The 18,227-nt window shown below is 36.5% G+C and overlaps 3 protein-coding genes across 4 annotated transcripts; all 3 read right to left on the bottom strand.

Moving 5' to 3' along the window:
• Positions 1-1,624: 1,624 nt before the first annotated feature.
• On the bottom strand, positions 1,625-4,630 carry LOC106376473 (DNA primase small subunit-like). Of its 2 annotated transcripts, none has more exons than XM_048756218.1 (15): positions 4,407-4,630; positions 4,256-4,306; positions 3,991-4,166; positions 3,830-3,907; positions 3,615-3,726; positions 3,359-3,443; positions 3,219-3,270; positions 3,074-3,135; positions 2,875-2,990; positions 2,657-2,778; positions 2,448-2,574; positions 2,290-2,363; positions 2,150-2,204; positions 1,988-2,067; positions 1,625-1,861 (listed from the first exon to the last, which is right to left on the bottom strand). In XM_048756218.1, the coding sequence occupies exons 1-15, from the start codon at positions 4,519-4,521 to the stop codon at positions 1,799-1,801; spliced, it is 1,368 nt and encodes a 455-aa protein (XP_048612175.1). In that variant the 5' UTR covers positions 4,522-4,630; the 3' UTR covers positions 1,625-1,798. The 2 variants fall into 2 exon arrangements, with proteins under 2 accessions (XP_048612175.1, XP_013672017.2); XM_013816563.3 differs by having other exon boundaries at positions 4,404-4,625.
• Positions 4,631-5,850: 1,220 nt separating this feature from the next.
• Positions 5,851-12,659, bottom strand: LOC106442768 (isoleucine--tRNA ligase, cytoplasmic). The gene is made up of 24 exons (XM_048756216.1): positions 12,064-12,659; positions 11,411-11,983; positions 11,005-11,118; positions 10,778-10,875; positions 10,457-10,535; positions 10,188-10,346; positions 9,994-10,083; positions 9,770-9,903; positions 9,360-9,519; positions 9,147-9,230; positions 8,843-9,052; positions 8,614-8,739; positions 8,387-8,524; positions 8,206-8,309; positions 8,041-8,104; positions 7,679-7,767; positions 7,454-7,595; positions 7,306-7,369; positions 7,122-7,189; positions 6,849-6,971; positions 6,625-6,690; positions 6,414-6,525; positions 6,236-6,327; positions 5,851-6,148 (listed from the first exon to the last, which is right to left on the bottom strand). Exons 1-24 carry the CDS (start codon positions 12,595-12,597, stop codon positions 6,044-6,046), a joined length of 3,528 nt encoding a protein of 1,175 aa, XP_048612173.1. The 5' UTR covers positions 12,598-12,659; the 3' UTR covers positions 5,851-6,043.
• Positions 12,660-14,391: 1,732 nt separating this feature from the next.
• LOC106440927 (probable GABA transporter 2) lies at positions 14,392-16,979 on the bottom strand. Its single transcript, XM_013882705.3, has 7 exons — positions 16,704-16,979; positions 16,398-16,628; positions 15,819-15,916; positions 15,538-15,724; positions 15,307-15,437; positions 14,988-15,224; positions 14,392-14,881 (listed from the first exon to the last, which is right to left on the bottom strand). Exons 1-7 carry the CDS (start codon positions 16,786-16,788, stop codon positions 14,492-14,494), a joined length of 1,359 nt encoding a protein of 452 aa, XP_013738159.2. The 5' UTR covers positions 16,789-16,979; the 3' UTR covers positions 14,392-14,491.
• Positions 16,980-18,227: the final 1,248 nt, after the last annotated feature.

The following is an 18,227-nucleotide window of genomic DNA, read 5'->3' as shown; positions in this document are numbered from 1 at the left end:
CTCGATAGAAGAAAATAATACTTGGGAGCTAGTGGAGTTGCCAGAAGATTCCAAGGTCATTGGTGTTAAATGGATATTTAAGACCAAGTTGAATGAAAAAGGAGAAGTTGACAAACACAAAGCGAGATTGGTGGCCAAGGGATTTCATCAAACTCAAGGTGTTGATTTCTATGAAGTGTTCGCCCCTGTTGCTAGATGGGATACAATCCGACTACTACTCAGTATTGCAGCTCAGAGAGGTTGGTGTGTGCATCAACTAGACGTGAAGAGTGCATTCCTACATGGTGAGCTCAAGGAAGATGTGTACGTTGAGCAACCTAAAGGTTTCGAGGTCAAGAATGAAGAAAGAAAGGTGTATAAGCTGAACAAGGCTCTGTATGGGCTAAGACAAGCTCCAAGGGCGTGGTACAGTAAGATCGAGGGATATTTTGAGAAGGAGGGGTTCAAGAAGTGTTACTGTGAACACACTCTCTTTGTGAAGGCTGAAGGAGACAATGTATTGATTGTAAGTGTGTATGTTGACGACGTGATTTACACAAGCAGTTCTATGATCATGCGAGAAGCGTTCAAGGCATCAATGAAGAAGGAGTTTGCAATGTCTGATCTAGGTAAGATGAAGTACTTTCTTGGCGTTGAAGTAACACAAGATAAGAAAGGGATCTTCATAAACCAAAGGAAGTATGCGAGCGAAGTGATGAAGAGGTTCGGCATGGAACAGTGTAACTCTGTCAGGAATCCAACAGTACAAGGCTGCAAGCTTACCAAAGAAGGAGCAGGTTCACAAGTTGATGCAACGCTGTACAAGCAGATAGTTGGGAGCCTGAGATATCTCACTGCTACACGACCTGACCTCATATATTCAGTCAATCTTGTGTGCAGGTACATGGAGAAACCAACCGAGCAACATCTTCTTGCTGTGAAGAGGATTCTGAGGTATGTTCAAGGAACAATGGAGTATGGGATACAATATCAGTCCGACAACAAGGAGGAACTGATGGGCTTTGTTGATAGTGATTACGCTGGAGATGAAGATGATAGAAAAAGCACTTCAGGGTATGTTTTCATGAACGGAGGAGGAGCAATCTCGTGGGCATCAAGGAAGCAACCTATAGTTACTCTATCAACAACTGAAGCCGAGTACGTTTCAGCTGCTGCAGGTGCGTGTCAAGCCGCATGGTTGAGAAATGTGTTGGAAGAGATTGGGTGTAAACAAGGGGAGAGGACAGTTCTATTTTGCGACAACAGTTCTACTATCAAGTTGTCTAAAAACCCTGTTTTTCATGGGAGAAGCAAACATATTCAAGTAAGGTTTCACTTCCTGCGTGAGCTGGTAAGTGATGAGATAATTGAGTTGGAGTATTGCTCTTCGCAAGATCAGTTGGCAGACGTAATGACCAAAGCTGTGAAGTTGGATGTGTTCGAGAAGTTGAGAGGATACATGGGAGTTGAAGTGAAGAGCAGTTAAACTGGAAGACAAGAGTGTTTTCAGTTTAGGGGAGGAATTGAAGACTAATACATTCCGAGTCTTTAGGATCAAGTTAAAAATAAGTTTGTTGAGATAAGTATGAAGTCTTTAGGATTAAGTTAAATAAGTTTTTTAGATAAGTATGAACCTGCTGATTAGTAGGGAGAAGTCGGTTTTTATCATAAGGTCTATATAAGACCATCGTTGTATTACTCTGTTTCTTAACACAGAGCTTTTGGTTTAAGTCAATAAAGGCAGTATTCAGAAACGTTGTTCTCTCTTGATCCATCTTTAACAAGACCAGACTGTAAACCACAAAATAATAACTCTCAGTTACCAGCTAAATGAATCCTTAGACTTGCCAATTTTGGTTTTGTATGAACTCTCTATTTCTTCCTGCACACATTTCATTAAACATATCACATCACTTTTCCAAGAGCCCTTTTACATATTTTTCATGTAATAAACGAATGGGGAGTTGTTACAAAAAAAAAAAAAAAAAACGAATGGGGAGTAATATACCTTGCATGATTTCAGTAAGGGTTCTAGGAATGAGGATCTGAAGAACTTGATTGATTTCGCAAGTAAACTTGTATCTGAATCTGGCAGGTGTTAAATACCAACTGATATTAGTAAAGGCCAATTTGAATCAAATCAACATTTACTGTGTATTTAAGAACGTACCTTCATCATCATCCACATCCATTCTTGAGCCTCCTGAGTTGATTTCTTCTATTAGCTGGAAAAAAATAGAGTATAATATAATCTTAAGGAACAATATCTTTGGGAAGAGCTAATTCAGATCCACAGTATATTATTTTTACCTGTGAAAGTGTTGGAACTGCCAATGGATCAAACTCATCGCAGTTGTTTGGATCGATAGGAACACATACACGACCTGAAAATTCACAAGACATTTATGAACATGACTCTGTATCTATTGGTGTGATTAATATTTATTCAAGAATCAACGGGAAGGGACCTGTTTTGGGATGGACACAGAAAGGTGCCTTAAGCAAATGGTTCATTTGTTTTGAGACCTCCAAATCAATTCGAGGATAGGTAAAGGTGAAGACGATTTCTTCAACGCACATACGCAGTGTTGGAGCCTGAACCAGATGGAAGATAATGAACAGATATGAGGGGGATTCAAGTTCATACAACTAAACAATTCACAACACTACTACAAACCTTGTGCTTCTTGGATTGGAGGGTGTTTTTAAGCTGCTCCCACCTTACAAGGCTAATGGCTTCTTCTGATAGAGATGATCTAGCTGAATTCTCCCACTTTCCTCTGAGCTCTGATTGAATATCTGTTATGAAGATGTACACCATTGTAAGTCACCAAAATAAGGTTAGGAGGACCACGTGTAAGCTGGAATAAAATACATCATCATCACTTTCCATACCTTCATCAGAAATCATCGCAAGTATCTTCTCATACTTGTCTTTGGTAGAGAATATGCTTTGAGTTGCTTGTAACTCACCCTCAAAGAAACCCTTGAGATAATCCACATACGATCTCCTGTAGAAAAATACAGATTAAATTAGTGGCAGAGGGATTGATTTTGAAATAAGAAAGGCAAAAGGTGATGGAGGAACACTTACGCAAGGAAAGGATGAAGAGAATAACCCATAAGAGCGACTTTTCTTGCATTGTTCTCATTTCCCTGTTGTCACACATAAACAGTGATTAAACTTCAGAGAATTTCACAAAACAAAACAAACCAGCAATTTAGCTCTTGAAGGCAACCTTATAAACACGGAAGTATTCAGCAACTGCTGACCTTTGTTCATTAGTCATCCTGCAGAATGCAGAAAGTGATTCATATCATAAACTTAGGAACTAGTGTTCAACAGTGTTAGTAGTGAGCGTTGAGTAATTGTTTTTACCTGCGAGCTTTAGGATCACAAACCCAACAGTGAACTCCACGACGTCCACTGAACACCCAGAGGATGTGTTTGAAACCGAAATCCTCTGCAAAAATTGGCAAGACTATAAGTGACTTCCTAAGATAAGACCAAACACTAGTTCCATCCACAACGTGCTTGACAATGTGAATAGGCTATTGTTGAACAGCATAGACAGAGTTAGAAACTAAGTCCCAAAGAAATGGTAGTTGAATGAAAGTAGTGGGGGCTGGGGTACCAGTGAGGGAAGTATGAATGACTTTGATAGCAACAGTAATCAAAGGCCAACATTTGGAGCAAACATCAGCTCCAGAGCAACAGTATCTAACATCGTCATAATCTGTTATATCCTGAAGAAAACAATATATATATTCAAGTCAAGACACACACTTAGGACTAATAATTGAAAAAAACAAAAGAAAATGTCTAAGATAAGAAAATGAAAAAACTGACAATATCAAAGACTAACTCCCTCTCCACTGGAGTAAACACATTGGTGCCAGTTTGTGAATAGGCATGCCTCTTATCCGGCTGCAAGAGAAAATAACGTAATGAGTAATCTAAAGCACACAGCTGATGAAGAAGAAGTTAGATTTTAAAAAAACGGGGCTCACGTCAACGCTATAGACGGCGCCAATATCAATCTTGTAAGGGAAATTGGATTTGATAGCGTCTTCCATGGATGAAGCATTTTTGAAGGACTTGTAGCGGAGATAAACGTCGTTCTCAAGGGTGAAAGAGAACTCTCTTCGACCAAAGTAGTACTCATCGCAACCAGGATGTTTCCCATCTATTATATATTTATTATTATCATTCAAGTAAGCGTGCGTGTGTGTGTAAGAGAAAGCAAACAAAAGAAAAACAAAAAAAAGTACATACCGTGTCCGTAAGAAAGCCATTTGTGAATATCACTGTAAGGAAACAGATTGCCTGCATTCAATAATTAAAGCCTAATTAAGAGATCTGACTTGCGAAGAGAAATCAAAAATGTTGTGATGAAAGAGAAAGAAAGAGAAAGGACTCTTGCCGCCGTAGTAAATTCGGAGGTAATTAACATTGAAGCATTCTTCTGGTTCCGGGTTGTTCATTTGTGCTGCGTCGATCATCTTTTCATCTTCTCTGCTTTCTATCTCTTCTCTTATCATCTTTCTTTCCCTCAAATATTAAATAAAAATAATCCAAATTTCAAAGTAGAGATTCACAGAAACAAAACAATCAAATGAACACAAAAAGGAGTTTAGATAATAACGATTTCGGATTTAAAAAAATTAAGAGAGAAACACAGTCGACGATTACGGAAACCTTTTTAGGGATTGTGGAAATGGCGGGAAAGAGGAGTCAATTAGGGTAAAATTAGGCGGGACAATTTATAACGGGCTTTTACTTATTTGGGCCCATTAATGTTTAGAATACAGCAAACTCTATAAATCTGATAAATTAATATATTTTTAGTCCCAAGTTAAATCAATATAAAATTTGATAAAATAATAAATTTCTAAAAAAACTCTGAAATAAATACATGGTACACTATTAATAATTTTTATATATTTTCTGTTTCAATATATAAGTAGCTTTAGTTAAAAGTGTTAATATCAAAAAAATTATAACTTTTTTAAACTAGCATTTAATAGATAAATTCAACCAATAATAAGAAATATGTATTATTAGATTACGCAATATTCAACTAATGCAAAAATTTCTTTGGATTATGTAACAAAAAAGTTTGGCTAAAACTATCTATATATTGAAAAAAGTTGTACGAGGTTTTGGTTTTGGTTTTCGTTCATGTAGATAGTTCAAATAACTGGTTTTGGTTCTTATTAGTTTTGTAAAATGCCACTATTTATTCGAGTATTCTTTTTAGAGAAAAAGACAAAAATAGCACTAAATCAAGTTTTTGTTTCCAAACTAGCACTCAAGGTCAAAAGTCACAAAAATAGCACTTAATGTTTTATCAAAAGTCACAAACTTAGGGTTTAGAGTTAAAGGGTGGAATTTAGTATTTAGGGTTTAGGGTTTAGGGTTTGAGTTTAGGGTTTAGGGTTTAAGGTTTAGGGTTTAAGGTTTAGAATTGAGAAATGAGGTTTTGGGGATAAGATTTCAAATTTTGAAAAATAAAAGAATTTAAATTTTCATAGGATAAACTTAGAAAGGTGCTATTTTGATCATTTTAGTTTTTGAGTGCCATTTTTGTGATATAAACTTAGAAAATTGTTATTTTAAAGATTTGCCCTTCGTTTTATAGAGTTTTATATTAGAAAAAACTTGGTAACCAAAAAAAAAAGGATAAAATCACAAAGAAATATTTGATTGGCGATGAACACGTTGGTGTATGGAAGAGAGCATGCATCTCCTTCCAGCCAGCCTGTACCGTTCTGCCTTCTGACCGTTAAAAGTGGTTGTATTGTTTCATCTCACTAGCAATGTTTCCTTTTTATCCAATACAGAAAAGAAAAAAAATTGTAAGAAAATCATGATGACAACAGTTTCTAGCATATTTATTTCTGTAGAAAGAAAATATCGAGAAATAATTTGTGCAATCGTCGTAAAACATTACTCTTAAGTAGTAAATGAGATCCGTTAAAAGCCAGGGTTGCTCTTAGCAACGAAGTACTAAAGACGTAAGAAAAAAAATAGATGGTGTGTGAAATAAAGGGGAGGGGGTCCTCAAGAGTTGGCTGTGCTCAACAAGTAGTCCCCGACTGTCAAATGAAGATGGTCTCCAAGGACCACAGTCACCACTGGCAGCTTCTCAATGCAGCTTACAGTTATCTGCACATACAACAACAAAAAAAAGGGTTTAGGCACACCACAAATCTTAGGGTTCATCCAAAGCTTTAGCTAACAACCAGCATTTACCTTGCCATTTCCTTCTTGGAATTCTGATTTCAAATTAGAATGGTCCCGAGATAACAAGTACGCTTGGAGCCCGCTTGCAAATTTCACATCTCCTGAAACCATATTAGATGCATTCCTTAAAACAGAGAAAGAGAGAGAATCAACAAGCATTTTTTATTATGATGAGATGGTGACTCACCTGAATACAAGGCAATAATAGCTTCTTCATTGAACTTCAAAGCTGGTCTAGCCAAGCTTATCTTAAAGGACAGCTTTGAAACATTTTGAAAACTCTCTTCAGATAATATCACCTACAAAATAACAGACACCAGATCATTCATTACGCTTCTGACTGGGGTAAAGCAAACGTAGCAGGCGTGGAAGGAGTGTTGATAATGATGATGACTTACTGCATGTGATGGCATCAACGTCGACAGAAGCAAAGACGAACCAATTGTATCCTTTATGTATTGTTCCTGCCCACACCCAAAAGCGAAAGATGAATGATAAGATATTCTCTTATAGCAATGCACTTGAAAGGTTCAAGTATATGAGTGTGTTTTCAAAAGGAAATCATCACATCGGATAGATAGAGCTTAAGTCAAGAAGAGAATTACAAAACAAACGCAGTTACCTGAGAGTTCATAACTTGTTGCAACGCAGATACATCTTTGTCCAATGATTCAATGTACACTTCCACAAAGTCTGTTGGTTCCAGACCTGACTTCTTCCTTAGTTTTTGGATCCTATTCACAATCTACATAACACAGGGAACGAATAGCTCATGAGCACAGCATCGGAAGAAAATGATAAGATACAGAAAATTACACACAAATTCTTATACGAAAATGTATTTTTACGGTTTCATCTAAACTGCCGTGCGGCATATTACGGAATATCTATTTACCTCGCGAGCAACACCTGCTTCATACAACGAATCATCTGCTCGTAGATCCAAAATCACCAAAACATCACCTGCATCATGAACGAAAGAAGATATTGCAAGTTATCATTAATCGTAGAGCACCCGTAGTCGATTAAAGATTCAAACAAAATTGACAATAGAGAAGGTAATCAGTTATGATCCGTACCATCTCCATTTGCATCAATCTCTGTCTCCTTCAAACCATCCGGGCGTTTGAAAACCCTGACAATCTGAACCAAAAGTGTCAGAATTTAGCTAGGTACAGCATATTCTTTATTTTCTAACCCACAAGAAAAAAACATAGGATGAGATACCTTGATATCTGTTAGCTCCAGCGTGTGTCCAGCAATAGTAACTTTCTCGGCCTCCTCGAATCTTAAGATATCTTGCTGAGACATTGCTTTAACTTCTTTGGCAACAAGTCCCATTGACTTTCCAAGCCGTTTTCCCAATGCACTATAGGGATGAACAAGTCAAATCGCTTTCTGCATTGAGTACAAAAGGTTAAAAGCCAAACGCGGGAAGAAAAGTTGACCAACCTGAAATCTGGTTCTGCTTTTAGAGACGCATACTTCAGAGTATCATTGCATGGCACTAGAGATCTTACATTAAGTTCTTCCAAGACATACTGCAAGGGAAAAACAAAATGAATGAGCTTATAGTATTGGTTCTTTGAATACCAAGTGAAACCGTATAGCTGTAGAGACATGTTTTTCTGATTTCAAACAACCTCGAAATTTTCTTGTAGATACTTAATAAAAAACTTCAAGAATGGTTCTTTGAATATCAAGTGAAACCGTATAGCTGTAGAGACATGTTTTTCTGATTTCACGAACAACCTCAAAATTTTCTTGTAGATACTTAATAAAAAACTTCAAGAAGATACACTAACACCACATACCTCTCTTAGTTTTCCAGTTATGTCATCCAAGAATTCTGCATCTGGATGAACTACAGTGATTTCCCTGATACAACAAGGATAATTATGTGTTACTTTTTTTTTGTTCAGTATAGGCTACCAAAACAGATGCTGCAAGCAAGAATAGTGATTAAGTACAAAGCTCACTTTAGAGGAGTTTTCAAGGGTAGCTTGTGACGCTCACGAATGTTCCGAGCAAGATCGATGATTGTCATCATCCTTGTAACACTTTGCTCAATCCTCTCATCTCTCTGTTAAAATATAAATAAGTAAATTCAGACAATTATTATGTTATCCCTGCGTATAGAGATATGGACTTCAGTATTACCGTTCCTTCCGCTTCAGGGAAACTGCAGTAATGAATGCTTTCCTCAGAACCTTCACATGCTTTCCGCAGATTCTGGTATAACGTCTCAGTGAAGAAAGGTGTAAAAGGGGTCATCACTTTGCAAGAAGTGAGGAGCACCTGAAAATCCAGACGATTATTAGTCATTACATTTGTTCAAATACTAGTCACCATGAAAACAATAATATTCCCACAACTATTTACTATACATTGTATAGGGTTGAAAGAGCAATGTGACAGTCATCTTCTCCTGTCCGGCCTTTTAGCCTCTTGCGGTTGAATCTAACATATATGTTAGTGAGATTGTCGAGGAACTTCAAGAGATAAGGAACAACCTGAAAAGGAAAAGAAAGATATGATAAATACCACGAGACAGTGATCGCTTGTTTTCTAGTACAAACACCACATCATGCTGAAAAAGACATGTAAATAGCTTACAGTGTAAAGCCGATATCCATCCATCTCCTGGCGGACAAAATGAACAAGACTCTGCGTAGCTGAGTGAATCCATTGATCGAGAACGTTTGATGAACGTAAAGTTGCTAGATCAGTAGGAACAAATGGTCCAGAGCCCTCAATCTCAAGTCTCTTCGCATTCTGAACAAGGAACCGATACGCATTGTACCATGGAAGAAATACATCTTTGACCTAGAGACCCCCAATACAGTGACCAAAACAGTTCAGAAAAACAATAGATCTACTCAAATAAGCAGCAACAAAATCAACAACCAAGATTACTCACAACACCAAGTACTCCTTCCTTTTTGAAGCGTAGTGGCTCAGCACGTACGACCGGAGAATTTATGATGTACAATCGCACAGCATCCTGTCAGCGTTCACGTAAAGTTACTTATTAATGACGTGTTCACAACTGCCAAGATTTCCATAACTAATAGAAAAAGAGAAATAAAAAACTGAAAACGCAGCATAAGAGCATATTACAGGGACAACTTACAGCTCCATACTCATCTATGACTTCCAAAGGAGGTGGATAGTTCCGTAATTTCTTACTCATCTTTTTACCATCCTCAGCAAGCACAAGGCCATTGCAAATCAGATTTCGAAATGCTGGCTTTCCAAATAGTGCAGTCGACAGCACCATAAGAGTATAAAACCTGTATATGCCAAACCAGCAGTTAAGATGTTATTAATTGCCTACTAAGCAGAAAAACAATATTGCTTTTTCAATACACTATCACATTTGCTACATACTGAATTAATAACACCTTCCATTAGCCTCGACTCATTACTTAATTTAAGTACAGTAACTGAGGATAGTTAAGATCTAGACCATCCAATACATTAAAGGGAGGGAGCAACCCCAGAGATATAGTAATAGATAATTTATATGCAACTTGAACATACCATCCACGAGTTTGATCAAGCCCTTCAGCCACAAAATGACCAGGGAAATTCTTCTCAAAAAGCTCCTTGTTTTCAAAAGGATAATGGATGTACGCGTAAGGCATTGACCCACTCTCAAACCAACAATCAAAAACCTGTACAGGTAATATAAGCATAAATGTGAGATAACACTCTAGATAACCAAGGATTATAGATAAAATGAAAGAACACGGGATCAATCTTACATCTTCTACACGATGGAGCACACCAAACTCAGGCCCACGACTGGATGGGATTGTAATGTGATCAATATGGTGACGATGCAGATCATAGACCTGAACCAAAAATCATCGGAAAAACAAAATGAGCACCAGGCCTTTTTGACAAGTAGTTGCAACAGAAAGATAGACAACCAAAATGCAAAATCAAAAGAAGAGACCTTGACACCAGAGAGCTTTTCAAGCTTCTCGACAGAATCCATGACAACAATTTCCTCACCATCATCACTGATCCATATCGGTAGAGGCGTGCCCCAAAATCTACTTCGGCTAACGGCCCAATCCCTTGCGTTTTCAAGCCAATTGTGAAAGCGTTTATCCTGAGTTGCAGGTCAATGAAAAAGAAGGTATCAGGAAAAATGTATTCACGTCATTCTCTAAAACTGCTATACTCGTAATATATTTAGAGTATTGATCTTTCTTCACTGACCTTCACATAATCAGGTACCCAGTGTGTCTGTTTATTGTTTTCTAACAATTGTTCCTTCAACAGCTCCACCCGCACAAACCTAACAGGACAAACACAAACAAACTTCAGCATCCTAACCACGCAAAAGAATGAAACAACAAGCTTCATATGATCTTTGCTAATTCTACGTGCCATAAAGATCTGATGTTCACTACTTACTGAAATAAATACAATATGGAAATGAAAACATGGAAATCAAGATAAAGTGCCTCACTGGAACTAGGACTGAATGATGCAACAACTAAAACCTTAGCTCAAGCTCATATTAAGCAAGAAGCATACCAACTGGGAACAGCTCTATATATGAGAGGAGTGTCTGATCGCCAGCAAAATGGATATGAGTGAACAAAGCTCCCCGTTTTAACAAGCCTGCCTTTGGCCTGAGATAACAAGAAATATTATTTGACAATAAGAAGCCGCCTAGAATTAACAATCCAATGGTCCAAAATGCACATAGATCCTCAGACACTTGAAAAAACATCCAGGCCTGGTTAGGCATCAATAATTACCTTCACGGCTTCAATTATATCCTTGTCTGCATCTTTGACATACCGGCCACTGAAATGGGTAATTCTCTCAGTGAACAACCCATCGTCATCAACAGCCACAACTAGATTCTCACCCTGAAAGAGAGTATCAAAACATATAGAACATTTACCATTATGAGATAAAGGGAGCTCAGTAGAATAGAGACGAGCATGGGTCCTTAAACATACTGTAATCCTAAACAAGAGAGAAAGAAACTACTAATGAGGATCTCTTCCGAAACAAATAAATAATACAGCGTAGTCCCTTGAACCCCAAATGTAAATCCCAGGAGTTACCAACCCAAAATCAAAGATCAACTAAACCCCAACTTTTCTAGTCATGTCAGACGTTAAGGGGTTGACAAGGATAATGTAGTCAAAACCTAACCTTTTTAATGATGTTGTTCTCGAGACAAACACGGTAATCGTCTTCACCAAAGGCAGGAGCACAGTGGACAATACCGGTACCACTGTCATCAGTGACATAACTATCTGCTACTACTCGGAAGGCCTCACTTGAGAAATCACTAAAGTACTCAAACAAAGGTTCATACTTCTTCCCAACCAGGGAAGCTCCATCAAACTTCTCCAAAACTTCATAAGAATCAGCTGCACTGTCAGGTTTAGCACCACCTTTGGCTTTAGGATTTGCTTTCTTTGTATCAGCACTAGCCTTGGGCTTATCAGCGGGAAGGGCTGACAGGCGAGATTCAGCAACCACGTAGACTTTCCCATTGTGCTTGTTCCGAACCTTGACATAAACAAACTTGGCATTGACACACAAAGCAAGATTGCTAGGAAGCGTCCACGGAGTAGTAGTCCATGCCACAAAAGCAGCATTATCTTGATCACCAATGACTGGGAACGTCACCATAATCTCAGGATCTGGAACGTCCTTGTAGTTCTGACCAGCTTCGAAATTGGATAACGGTGTCTTACAACCAGTACTATAAGGCATAACCTGCACCAAAAACATAAATCAATTCACCAGATTTCAATCAAAGCAGATAAAGAAACAAATGGAGGGAAAGCCAAACAAACCTTGAAGCCTTTGTAGACAAGATTCTTATCAAAAAGCTGAGCAAAGACCCACCAAACACTCTCCATAAAGGGCAGATCCATCGTCTTATAGTCGTTCCTGAAATCAATCCAACGCCCAGTCCTAGTAATCACCTTCTCCCACTCCTCCACGTAGCGAGTCACGATGCTCCTACACTCTTCGTTGTACTTATCAATCCCCATCTGAAGCACCTGATCTCTCCTCTTGATATCGAGCTTCTTGTCGATCTCGTTCTCTACGGGGAGGCCGTGACAGTCCCAGCCGAACCGACGCGTGACGTGGTGGCCGGTCATGGTCTGGTACCGCGTCACGATGTCCTTGATCGTACCGGCGAGGATGTGGCCGTAGTGAGGAAGACCGGTGGCGAAAGGAGGGCCGTCGTAGAAGATGTACTCGGGGAGGTTCTCGGTTCGTTTGAGCTGAGTCTTGAAGGCATCGATTTGAGTCCAGAAAGAGAGTACATTCTCTTCCTCGCGGGGAAATGAGAACTCCTTCCCTTCGCAGACTTCTTCCATGGCTAGAGAGAGAGAAATGGAGAAATTAGGGTTTCTGTGGGATTGACTCAACACAGACTATAACGGCGCAGGTGGGAGTGACGACTTTGATACATTTAACGGGCTGAGCTTATAACGTATATAGGGGCCTTTTAGGTTTCAATATGTTACCTCTCTTTTTTTTTTGGTGGCAATGTTAATTTACATAAGCTCAGAAAATGTTAGAAGAAAACTATTCTTCTTTTGCCATCTTTTCATTACACTTCCTTTGAAAATCGATGGTAACAATGTTTTTTTCTTTTTTTTAGAACATAAACTGTTAGATTGGGCTTTCGAACTCGGATTCGATGGTAACAATGTTAATTTAAATATGTGATAAAAATATTAAACTAATCATTCTAAATCATTTATAAATGTTTAAATAATTATTTATAAAATTTTATAAATTCAATCAAACTCTCTAAATATTACACTTTAAACAATAATCACTAAACTGTAAACCCAAATGTTAGAGTATTTTTCATGGTATTCAAATTACTTGTGTTTAAGCAATTTCTTTTGGTATAACTTTTTTCTAAATCTTGACTGAAAAATAAAATTACTTACAAAATTGACTATGCCAATCAAAATTTAGAATGATGTGTTCAGATTTTATAATTTATAACATTCAATATTAAAAACCCTCTTCACTTTTGATCAACTAAAAATTCAAAATTTTGTGAATAATTAATTTCTGTACTTATAAAAAATTAAAATTTTAGAAAAAATCAACAAAAAATTGTATCAGAAATTAAAAGTTAAGATTTATGATGCTTGATTAAAGTTTCACAAAATAAAGATTACATCGAGTTTTACGGTCTACAATTTAGAATGTATGAAATATTATACAGAATTTGAAAAAGTGTCTATAAAATTATTAACTTTCAAGAATTTTGAGAAGTTTACGTAAACATCACTTTCTCAGCAAGTGTGTGTTCATGGTTAAGTATTATGATAATCTTAACAATTTTGCTGTTCATCTATTTTATTATAATAGTTACAATATTTCTGACTATTTAATTTAGAATTTAATCTTTTCTAATATATGTTTTTTGTGGATGGTTTTCCTTACACAAATCTTTTTGGACTGGCTATTTTTGGTTGGAACTTAATTTTTAAATATTATCACCTCAATGCATATTAATGATATTATGCCTAAATTATTTAGTTACAATTTACACTGAAATCTATACTTTAGATTTCTCTTGCAGTATGGAAACCCCCTTTGTCAAACCATTGGACTAATGGTTCATTAATACTTTTACATCCAGAGGTCCAACAAATTCAAATTATACTGATTATAGAGTAAATGTTACAACAAAGATTTTAAGAATGGTGCAAGACGTATCATCAAACATGGATCTTATAGGACATGTTTGATGTGGCGCAATCAGACGTGTATTAAGTTAGTAAAATTGTTGATTGTCGTCAATGTAATATTTTTCATCGTCGTAATAGCATAATTAACGAGACGTTCAAAAACAAAGATTTCTCTTGCTATATGTCTCTAATGGATTAAGGGGTTTAGACTAATCAACTAAATTCATATTTATATGGTTTATTAATCTGCCAAGGGTCTCAGTAATAACATTACTAGCTTGGTGTTTGAGAATGATTAGTCTATTGTTTTTTTGGGATATTTATTTGCTCTTAGAGCAGATGCTAAGTAATTATCACAAACCAAACTAGAAAAAAAAAACCTCGAGATTGATTAGTGTTTACAACTTCCGTAAGAAAATTTAATATTTTTCAACTAAAAATCACCGCAAACCTCTGTTGGTCAACCTGGAAAAAACTCTTTAAGGACATTAACCCAAAAAAACATGTACACAAAAAGTGTGTCTATGTATCATCAATATACTCTATGATAAAGCATCTAATCAACAACATCACTACTAAACAACTTGAACTTATTAGCATCAAGAACAAGTTTCCTAACAGATGAGAAAGCTCCCATGAGTCCCGCACAAGTGAACACAACCATTATCGTCATGTTTATCCAATACGTGAAGCTCTTTTTCGTAGGCTTGTATGTCATGTTGTACAGAAGCATTGGCAGCACGAAATCGAGTGGGATAAACCCAATCGCACCTACCACCGCGTTTATATCCCCAAAGAAAGGCAGCATCGCTGCCATGAATCCACAAAACGCCATATATAGCGTTCTTAGAATCAAACGCGGCACCAGGTTGCGTCTCGAGAACATCCCTTTTGTTGTATCCGCCGATTTCTTCTCCATTATCTCATACGCAACTTGAGAATACACCTACCAAAAACCCCTCTAAACGTTAGCCACTCGTCTCACTGCAAGATGTGTTATCTTGCTATCCAAGTAACCTTCAACATGATCACTTGACTATTTTTAAACTTACAAGGCCAATGGCGAAGAGCTGAAGAAGAACAAAGATGACCGCTAGGCCAATGACGACAATAGGAGCCAGAGTCGGTCCTTGGTCAGGCATTAGGTTCTTGAGAATATTAGAGCTCGAACTATTACCAAATACCCAATAACCAGAAATTGCAGCCGAGTAAAACGTGAAGAAGATCACACTATAACACAACAATAGTCCTTTCAACATCTTCCCTGTAGCTGGTGGGGCAAGAGTTGCCTGCATTTGTATATACGAGTAACATAATTAAATCTCAAGCTCAGTAATGGATATGTTATGATTGTTTTTCAGCATATTTGACCTGTATTTCAGGCAAAATTCCATTTCCGAAAATAGCAGCAATGATCGAAATGGATGTGAAGGCACTAAAAACTCTCCCTGAGTCCGAAGGCTCTAGTGAATACTCACGTTTAGGAGCGTGTTTAGACAAGCCTTCAGAACCACCACAAAGCTATTTAGTCTCTAAATTTACCGTTAGTTGACGTTTTTTCGCTAAACTAATAATTATTAATAATAATAAAAATGACCGTACCTAGGTTGATACAAGCGGCAACAACGAGGAAGGTGTAGCCTAAGCTGAGAAGAAGAGAAACACAATTAATGTGTCTAAGAGAGTGAAAACTTGGGAGCTGTGACAGAACAACCATCACGGCTGTCACCATAGCAATGAACTCGTAGAGCTTCAAGGTTCCTTGTGGGAAAAGGCTCGAGTACATTATCTGTGTCACAAACAAAAATACATTTGATGGAACAATCTGGTCCGTACATGCATGTTTTAGTGGCCAGTAAGAAAAATTGTAATTTTATTTTTACTTCAAGGCATTGGCCTGCGAGTAGAATGGCGCCAATTCCGATTCCAGTGTTGATAGCTGTTTGAATGAAGATCACCACATAAAACATCCATCCTGATCCTGCACCACAATTCAATAACGGGTTCGAAAATTAAAATTGACCGGTTTAACAGAACCAATCAGTTACAAAACCGAAAAACTCCAGTCCAAAACCAAAGCTAAAACTAAATCAAATCGATGGATAAATATTAGTATAGCAGACAAACAAAATCAAGTTAAACGGACGAAACCTAAATAAAACTGATCAACTTTAAGAATCCATATACACTGTGTAATCGAAATTACTATATTAATTTAAACCGATCTATAAGCCTAAGAAGTTCTATCCAAACCAGAAACCGGTTATTAAAATTCAGTAAGCATCACTTCAATACAACCAAACCGGAAGCACGTGTGCGAGCAGGAAATCTAACAGACGAATAAGGTCAAAGTATCTACACTGAAACTCGATCCACCCTGATCCACCCTATACGGATTTACCCAAAAAAGGAAAACAAAAATATTAAAGAAATTTAATTCTGAGAAACGTTTTATTTTGTACCGAGAACGTCGGCGGCGAGTTCCCGGAATCGGATATGACGGCGGCCGGATTTTTCACAGTGATCAAGAACCTTGGACATGAGGTAGTAAGCATAGAAAGTGACGAGACCCATCGTCGTCAGGCACACAAACCCTAACCACCAGCCCAACCCCCTGAACGCGTACGGTAACGTCAACATCGTCGGTCCCACGATCGCCGTCGTTAGATGAAATCCGGCGTGCCACCACTCCCCTGAGATTACAAGAATCAATTTATTAATTTTTGGAGAAAAGTTTCAAAAATCGGATAAGCAGTTCAGTGAATTACCTTTTGATTGGAGGACGAAGAGAGCTCCCGCGTCGTTATCGAGCCGGGAAGAAGGAAAGATTTTGGATCTTGGAGGATCCGCCATTGATGATGGATTTTAGGTGGAAGAGAATAATGATTATGGAATTTTTATAAGAAAGTGATTCTTGGGGGTGAATGATGATAAACAACAACAACGTAGAAGTGGTAGTGCATTTTAGCTGGTGATAGTTTATACTAATTGCTAAACACAGGAGTATGTATGTATTTCGTTGGTTCTTTTTAAAGATAGAAAACAACCTGTCCGAGTGGGGAAATATGTCATAATATGCATTTCCCCCTTTACTCGGGATGTATGTAATAAAAGATTTGTTTCCGTATTGTTATCTCTTTTACTTATTTTGTTTATAATTATTAGGATTCCTTCTTTACTTTTCATATTTTCCACTTTATATTGTTAGTTTATACTTTTGGCTTATTGGTCAAGAATTTTAAAATTTTCACAGTTAAAGAGTTGAGTTTTTTTTAGAGGCTGATTGATGTAAGATTTATTGGTTAAGCATCATTTTTGTTAAGCAGGGTTGGTGCCTAATAAACTTAAGGTAGTCAATAGTTTTAAAAAATAGTTTCAAAAATAATTTTCGATTTTCAACAAGAAATTATGAAATAAAAAAATTTGAAAAAGAAATTTATAAAAAAGTTTGAATTTAAAAGAAAATTAAAATGCAAAAACATAAAAAAAAATTATTATCTATTATTTTTATTATTAATTTTATTAATTTTATTTTATTTAAATAATTATTTTTTATATATATAGAGAACAAATGTATAATAGTCTTTTGTCATTTATTTAAGAAAGTATTTTTGAAAATGTCTCACTAATGGTAGTAAACATGAATAATAGTACCAAAAAAATGGTAATATGAAAATTCCCCAATCTTTTAGGAAAATTGCCACATAATACCACTTTTCATATTTACACTTATCACTTTTACCCTCACTTTCAATGAAGGGTAGAAGACACTTATACCCCTAGGGTTAGGTTAACTAATTTAAACTTAGGGTTTAGAGTTGAAGGGCGGGATAAGGTTTTTGGAATATGAAATTTAGGATTCTAATAAATATATAAATAAATATTTAAAAAATATAATTTTTTAAAAAAAAATAGTTTCAAACATAATTTTCGATTTTCAAAAAGAAAATTTGAAAAAAAATAATAGTAAAAAAATTTCGAAAAGAAAAAATTGAAAAAGGTCGAATTTAAAAAAGTATAATTCGAAAACATAAAAAAAAAAAATATTTTATTTTATTTATTTATTTAAATAATAATTTATTATATATATAGAAAACAAGGGTATACGAGTCTTTTGCCACTTAGCAAAGAAGATATTTTTCAAAATATTTCTTTAGTGGTGGTAAAAATGAAAAGTGGTACCATGAAAGTGATAAACATGAAATTTCTCCAATCTTTTACCAATTAATAAAGAAAATATTTTTGAAAATATCTTTTTAGCGATGGTAAACATAAATAATAGTATCAAAAAA

The sequence above is a fragment of the Brassica napus genome, chromosome C4 (assembly GCF_020379485.1).
Source record: "Brassica napus cultivar Da-Ae chromosome C4, Da-Ae, whole genome shotgun sequence".
Taxonomy (NCBI): Eukaryota; Viridiplantae; Streptophyta; class Magnoliopsida; order Brassicales; family Brassicaceae; genus Brassica; species Brassica napus.
The sequence above is the reverse complement of the archived record's forward strand: the minus strand, read 5'-3'. Positions and strand labels throughout refer to the sequence as shown.